Source organism: Lepidochelys olivacea (genome assembly GCF_965140295.1).
Source record: "Lepidochelys olivacea isolate rLepOli2 genome assembly, chromosome: 8".
In the NCBI taxonomy this organism is placed as follows: domain Eukaryota; kingdom Metazoa; phylum Chordata; order Testudines; family Cheloniidae; genus Lepidochelys; species Lepidochelys olivacea.
The window spans coordinates 1,951,180-1,958,784 of NC_140418.1; the positions used below are offsets into that span (position 1 = coordinate 1,951,180).

The following is a 7,605-nucleotide window of genomic DNA, read 5'->3' on the forward strand; positions in this document are numbered from 1 at the left end:
CGCTTGCAACTCTTAATAGCAGCAAAAAATCAGAACCCTTTTCCCTCTTGCCAATCACATCAGAGTGCAATTTCTCCCTGACCACAGGGCAATCTATGGTTCTTACATGGCCTCTGTTACCACAGTCTCTGACCACCTTACAATCTTCAGCGCAGTTTTCCTCCCAACCTCTGTGAGATAGGGAGTGCAATGTTAATGGCACAGAGAGACTAAGTGACTTTGCCCAAGGTCACACAATGACAGGGAGTGTATGGCAGGGAATTGAATTCAGATCTTGCCAGTTCTGGGCCAGTGCTCTAACCACGTGGCATCCTGCCTCTTCATGCCACAGGCTGTGAGAATGCTGGGTAAATAATGGTTGGGGTTTGGCATCTCCATTTCCTCCTGCATGTCAGTCCTCTCCGGGCTCTCCCTCTACCAGGGCAGCCCTTCCAAGTCTGCTGATCCTGCTCCCAAGAGGGCAGAACCTTGCCTCTGTGCTAGGCCCTGACACCTCCACTTTCAGTGTTAGGCTCCAAGCCTGCAGTCAGATCCCCATGCCTGAGATCAGTGAGGCTGTGTGTGCACCAGTCTGCCTGTGAGGAACCAAAGGTCCATGTGGGCACAAGGGCCTGCCCAGATGGCCCCAGCTGTGGGACTGGGGCCTGCCTGCGTTTGCCAGCACCGCAGCCTGGGCAGAGGGGAAGCCAGGAGTGTAATTAAGGGTTGTGGCTCATGACATTTTTTAATCAGGGTGCAGCACAGAAAGAGGCAACCAGCATCAGTGCACAGCCAGGAGGATGACACGCAGCTCACCTGAGAAACAGAAATTAGCGGGGCTGAAGGGAGAGGCACCCTATTTTGATTGCATCAAGGCAATTGCAAGACACCTTGTGCAGATTTCCCCCAAATTTCTATTTAAATCTAAAGTCTCCAGCTGCAGATCCTAGAATGTTGCCAGCGTCACAGAAAACAGTTTAAACACAACTTCAAACTCTGGCTATCAAAATGTTGTGGTCCAACAGCAGCCCCTAGTGGCCAGACATGACCCAGCCCCTCTTTCAGTGCATTCAACGCCCTCCCGTTTCTTTGGGCCGCACACTGGAGGGTCAAAGTGGAGGTATCTGGGTTGAAATGCTGCTCAGGGGGGTGAAATTCACCCGTGGGCAGGGGACCAGCCCAAAGACTATGCACAGCCAAAGTCACCCAGTTCAATGTCTGGGCTCAGCGGTGTCCCAGTGCCGGGGCGGACGGGAGGGGTTACGAGGCAGGACAAAAAGGGGAATTTGTTTCTGCCGAGTGAAGCTGAGGGTTGCAGAGGAACCAGCCACCCGTGAGTCCCACTGACGTTTGCAGGAGCTGCAGGTGAACACTCAGGCCATTAGCTCTTGCTTCTGTGCACAATGCAAAGCCGATTCAGTACTGAGTAGGCCAGTCTTGCCTCTTCCCAGTAAAGCGCCCAGGTTAAAGTGTGCGGGCCTGATCCCAACCTTTGATACACCAAAGCAAAATCAGGGGGGTGATTCTGCATGTTTACTGCTGTCAGGGAGGTCAGAATTGGCTCTTTTGAATGCTAAGCCGGTCATTTCTTCCCCAGTGAGTGGGGGGGGGGCAGTTCCTCCAAGAGTTTTGCTGACAGCTCGTTAGATTTCCCCCGTATCCCAAACCAAAGGTCACACTCACACCTTTCAACTGGAAAAGACGAGCCGGGCAAGCGGCTGCAATGCTGTCAGGTTTATTGAATGGAGAATATCTATGAACCGATGAATGGTGCAGCAGGACGGTGCAGTGGCAGCCGTGTGCGTCTTCATCGGGAATTGTCACACGCCCACTTCTCTGCCGGCATCTGAGCAGAGGCGGTCAGTGCACGAGGCACTCAGCACATTCCTCTCTTCTTTATGCGAACATTAGTTTGCCTTTTCCTGAAAAGACAGGTTAAACGTATCAGGGCAGCTTGAAACCCCCTGGGCAGGGAAGACTCTCCCACTCCAGGGAGAAACATCAGGTGGAAAATAATAATTAAAATGTCATTTTAAAATTACACACAGTCATAGGCTGATCCCAGGTCTTCTCGGCAGGCAGTTCGGGGTGGGGGACGGGGGTTACTAGGGACATGAGTTAATTAATTCCTGTAAACCTCCGAGCTAATACTTTCTGACATCTCCTGTCAGAATAAATTACTTCATTGTTGCAAAGCAGACATCAGACACCTGCTGGCAATCAAGAACCTGCAACTCCTGCCTAGCTAAACTCAGCCCACGCTGAGATGTTCTGTGCAGGGGTTTCACATGCAAACACGCCCCACTTTGTCTCATTCACATTTGCACCTGCCCCACATGACTCTTTGCGACTATTTTAATGCCACAAGCAGGGAAAATGCAGATATGCACTTGTGAAAAAATAACAGCTTTGTGGGCCTAATTGACTCCAGATTGGTTCAGTTTTCTCTTGAAATACTCATGTTCATCACCTTGGGAAACCAAATCCATTTCCCAGGTGTGCATAGAAATTCCAAAAAACAACAACAAAAAGCCGCAAGCAGGTGTGGATTTTTATGAATATTTTGCACCCCAATAAACAGCGATCTAATGAAATGACACCAGTGCAAGTGAGATCAGGACCAGTGACTATTCCACTAACCAATTCCGCACCCCCAGCTTTTCCTTACCCACATCTCAGTTCTGGCCTTCAGCACACCTGCTAGGCTGCTGCTGGATCCCCGTCTCATACACAGCTCTGCTAGCACCCCACAATCTTACCTTGCAGCCCCCCTGCTATTCTAGCCCTGGGCTCCCCTCCTCCACCATTCTCAGACCTCTGCCAATGCCCCTCGGTCCTGACTCTCAGCTCCCTATTCCTGCAAACCACCAGACAAGACGTTACAGAGACCAAGGACAGGGTTCTTATCTCTCGTGTAATGCTGATAAGGAGGCATTTTGCATGGGCTTTGAGGTCTAGATCAACAGCCCTGACACACTGTGTGAGTGAAACCACATGGTGTTTCATTTGAACTTGTACTCCTGGAGCTCCCAAACTAACAGAGGACTGGTAACATTATTTATTTCCCTTTTTTAAAACCCAGCCCATCTTTAGGGGTCCCTGCTGGCTGCACAAATTAATGGGCCCCTGAAAAAAACGCTGCAGGACCAGCGCCCTGTCACTGCAAAATGCAGGCCAGTGTCATTCTAGTTCCCATCAACTTCTCCAGCCTCCCTGAATCCAGTTCCTTCCACCAGGGACTCTCCCCACCTTTCCTCTCCAGCCCCGTGTGCCCCTGCTCCCCAGCCTGCTCACTGTGACCCTCATCCCAAGCCCCCTGAAGTCAGTGGACAGACTCATTCATCTCCATGGGATCAGGCGCTCTGTTCCTCGGACCGTCACCTCTCCTGTTCCGGCAGCTCTCTGAGGGTAGGGAGCACTTTGTTCTTGCACACCCCCTCCCCACCCCCCCGCTCATATCTCCTCCTTCCTTCACTCCGGACCCCTCCGCATCACTTGACCCTCTTTGAATCTCACTTGAAAACCCTCCTCCTTTCTTCACTGTGGAACCAGCTCTTGGCCCAGCCCTTAGTGACGCTGCGGATTAAGGATACTACACAACCCTCTCCCCTGCATGTATCGTATCATCTAGAAGTCACTGGAGACCTTTGGAAGTGGAGGTGGGCGTTGTCTTTAGACAATGCTGTGCTGTAGCAAACCCTGTGACAGCCAGACACAGCGACCTAGGACAGTGGGCTCAGAGTAGCTGCTCACTGAATCTCAAAGGGATGTGGTGGGGGCCCCAGGACAGCTGGGTCGTTGATCCCGGTTCCCTAGCTAAAGTCCCATCCACTGGTGCATTCTTGAATCTATGTTGTACTCCTGTCTCCTTAGAAACTCTCCTCTTTGGCCTTCAGATGTGAGGAAGTCACCATAGAGCAGACTACTGGGAATGGCCAAGGCCACCTAAGTCTTTTCCATCTCACTTTTCTATGGGACAAATTCTGCCCTCAGTTTCACCAGTGAAAATCAGGAGGAACTCCGCTGGAAGATGGGCCCAGGAGTCCCTTCTTGTGGAATTCTCTCTGAAACCAGAAGTTAGAACTGGAGGTCTAGTTGGAGATTCCCGCTACCCCTGCCAATGCAGTGCGGGTTCTCATACGTCTGGTCGGCACATTGCTGGGTTCAGTTGCCATTCAATTGATGCAATGCACCTCAGAAGAACTGTCTCCATCTTTATCGGCAATGGCACTGGCCCAGACCACAGCAGACCATGAGGACTGCAGGCAGCTGGGGTCAGCTAAGTCTTATTTTCTTTGCAGCAGATGTGCTGGAACAACTTGGCTTCCCTCCGCTCACACACCTACCTACATGCTCTGATCCGAAATGGGATTCCCACAACGCACAGATTCATTGAGAGCCAGCCCCAGAGCCCACTAAAACCAGCGGAAGTTTTGCTATTGACTTGGGCGGGCTTTGGATCAGCCTCTAATACACTGTGTGCACCACTTCCACTGGTCCAATGTTGTCTCCTTGTATTCCCCCATCAGCCTGTCTGTCTCTTGTCTCTTTGGGGCAGGGACTGTCTTATTGCTCTGTGTTTGTACAGTGCCTAGCGCAATGTGGTCCCAGTCCACCACCGGGACTCCTAGGTGCTATGATAATGCCACAGCTAACAGTAAGCATGGGACGAGCCGGTGAAGATGGCTCCAGTGTTACTCTAGGCCAGTGGAAGACAGCATCAGCAGGGAAGAGGGGAATGGCAAAATTTATCCCCGAAAATTGCACCAAGCCAAAAGTCATGGCTTTCTGCATGAACAGGGGACTTATGGCAGAGCTCCGCTGTACAAGGCCCATGTGAAAACAGCAGCTTTTGAAATATTTGCACTCAAAAGCGTCCAGATACTCACAGGTTCTCAGCACACAACTCACACTCATTGGGGTACGTCGCATTGTCGGTGCCACATACAGGGTCGAGGATTTTGGGGCAGCCCGGAAGCATATATCTGCCACAATCTGGCTGTGTGAGTAAAGGGGAGTATTAATGTACCTTACACAAGGCATTGCTGAAAAGAACTTCATGTTGAAGGGGATGCTTTAGGCTGGTGGGGAACTGCAGAAATTAAAATCTAATGGTCCTGCAGGAGGACTAACCGAAGCTGTACCAGGTCCTCAATTTCTTCTGCACTTATCCCATTGTGACCAGTCCTGGCTTGCTAAGAGCTCCACCTGGAGAGTTCCGAAGCAACGTGGGTAGCTGCCACTGTGCGGGTTCATTTTAACTTTCATTCTGACAATTGGGATCTTAACGGTGGTGTTAGCTTGGCATTTAAGACGATTAATCAGCTCTTATCTAACACTTTTCATCAGAGATCTCACTGCACTTTGCAATGGGAGGGCAGCAACACTATTCTCATTTGTCAGGTAGGGAAACTGAGGCAGGGAGGGGGGAAAGTGACTTGCCCAAGGTCACCCAGCAGGTCAGTGACAGGGCTGGGGCTAGAACCCAGGTCTTCTGACTGTCACTCCACTGCATTATCCACTGGGCAAATTTGCCTCATTGTTTTTAGCAGTATTGGCTTTCCACGACACTGGGACAGAATGACCTCGGCAAAGAAGAATATGCAGTTAAATTGCACAGAAGGAGTCTTTACCTCTTTCCCTCCGTCAGAAGCACCACCCGGTTTGGCATTGCCTAAAACACATGGGGGGGAAAAGGAAACTCCTTAGATCAAGTAGGCTGTTGGCTTCTCCCAGCCTGCTCCTTGCACAGGTCCAACAGAAACTCTCCTGCTGCTTCCAGGCCCCCCACCCCACGCCTGTGAGGAGGACCCCATTTGAGTTTCCTCTCTGCTCCCTTTCCATGCCTCTGACTTGGGGCAGCCTCTTCCCCCCTCAGCTTCCTTCCTTCTTGATCTCACTCCTGTTCCTGCTCCGCTCACCTGCCCTTTGCCAGCCGGCAGAGCCACCTCCACCCCGCTCTGCCTTTGTGCCTTGACGAAAACCCACCGCGTCCACAGCAGGCTCCTGACAGTGACCCAGCCCCGTGACACTGACGTTCCCGGCAGTTCGCTCAAGCTCCACCTGGTGCTGCCAAGGAACAAAGGGACCTTTGATTGCCCAGACTCGGTTATGGGCCACAGCCACAGTTTACAAGCCTGATTATGGTCTCGCCTGTGCGGATAGCGCAGCTGATCTCAGCGGGGTCAGCAAGAGCTGAATCAGGCCCCATGATGACAAACGGCTGGTGACCTCGGAAGCAGGCAAGGAGGGAGTTCCCTTGCGCCTGCCGGATTCTCCGTGGAGCCACATCGATCTACACCAGCTGAGGCCTGGGCGCAGAGTTCCCTGCTGGGGTATGGTGAACTCGGGTAGCGCGGAGGGAGAAGGAAACTGTGTGAACTCCTCTGGGACCCACAGAGAGCTGTGCGAGCCCAGGGAGTTGAATTGCTCTGTGTGCGGCGCTCGATGGAGTACTGAGTCAGCTGGGGGCTGAGAATCGCCGGTTTGATAGGAAGGGCTGGACTTTCACCCCTGTGGCTGTACGGACTCCCATGGCGCAGGGACTGTAATTCAACGCGGCATTGCTCCGCTTCACTTCCAGGCATTGCTGTGTCCCAGGAATAGACTGGCTCACCTGCGGTCTGGCTGCAGGCCTCTCGCTCTAGCGCTGAACACAGAGCCTGACCCTCCAGCCATCTGCTGCCGTCTACGAGCAGGTGTCAGGCTCTGTGCTCTTCAATGCTGAACATTGAAGAGGTTCCCGGGTTTCTCGCCCTGATCCCCACCAGCCCAGTGGCTGCTTTCCCGGTCTGGACTGTCTGCATGTGGGAAAGTTTAGAGGGAGCAGGAAAAGCAGCTTCTGACTGACCCCGTCACACTCACCTGAGCAGCAGTAAAGCCCCACGCCGAGGAGCAGGAAGAGGCCAGCTGCCTTCATGGCTGTTTATTGCAGACGGAGTCAGAATCTGCCTGTCTCCAGGAGATCCTCTCTCAAGAAGCCCACGCAGGGAGCTTTCTTTCGATCCAATATATGGCTCTCCAGGCCCTGCCCACTTTGTGCTGTACCCGCCCAGGTCAGCCCATGGCTCTACGGGACTTGGCACAAGCCCAAGGTGTGGACAACAACATTCAAAACGCTAGGAGGACTCTGAGTCATGGCTGGATCAGTCTGGTGCGTCAGGGCAAAGAGCCACCCAAAGTTAATGGGGAAACATCTCAGCTCACAGGCGGTGGCCACAGGTGCGGGACAGAAACATCCTCTTGCAGGAAGGGGGATCCTGGTCCTCTGTGCAAAGCCAAAGCAAAGGGGCTTTGTGCAAGAAACTAACTCAAAGGGGTGGGGGCAGGTGGATTCCTGCCCCCTGCACCAGCGTGGAGCCTGACTGCACCCACTTGGGGCAGCAGCTTAGCTGGGGCTTGGGATCAGTGGATGGATGCACTTGCCTGCAAGGGGTGAGCTCTGTCAGCAAAGCTCGGGGACTAGCCAGCCCGAGCTCCAGGCAGATTGATGGGTGCCGCTGAGTTGTGGTAGGGTCGCCTGATTGGCTGAAGGGAGCCAGCAGGCCTGCGGGTAAGCTTGGCAGCAGGTCACTGGTTGCCCACAGCTACAATCACCTTGAGGCCTGCCTTGTCCCCCCAGTCCTG

At 53.0% G+C, this 7,605-nt stretch overlaps 1 protein-coding gene across 1 annotated transcript; it reads right to left on the reverse strand.

The window, feature by feature from the left end:
• Nucleotides 1–1,698: 1,698 nt before the first annotated feature.
• LOC311524532 (pancreatic secretory trypsin inhibitor-like) lies at nt 1,699–7,010 on the reverse strand. Its single transcript, XM_084635699.1, has 4 exons — nt 6,844–7,010; nt 5,613–5,653; nt 4,869–4,978; nt 1,699–1,901 (listed from the first exon to the last, which is right to left on the reverse strand). Exons 1-4 carry the CDS (start codon nt 6,896–6,898, stop codon nt 1,856–1,858), a joined length of 252 nt encoding a protein of 83 aa, XP_084491825.1. The 5' UTR covers nt 6,899–7,010; the 3' UTR covers nt 1,699–1,855.
• Between the last annotated feature and the right edge of the window lie 595 nt (nt 7,011–7,605).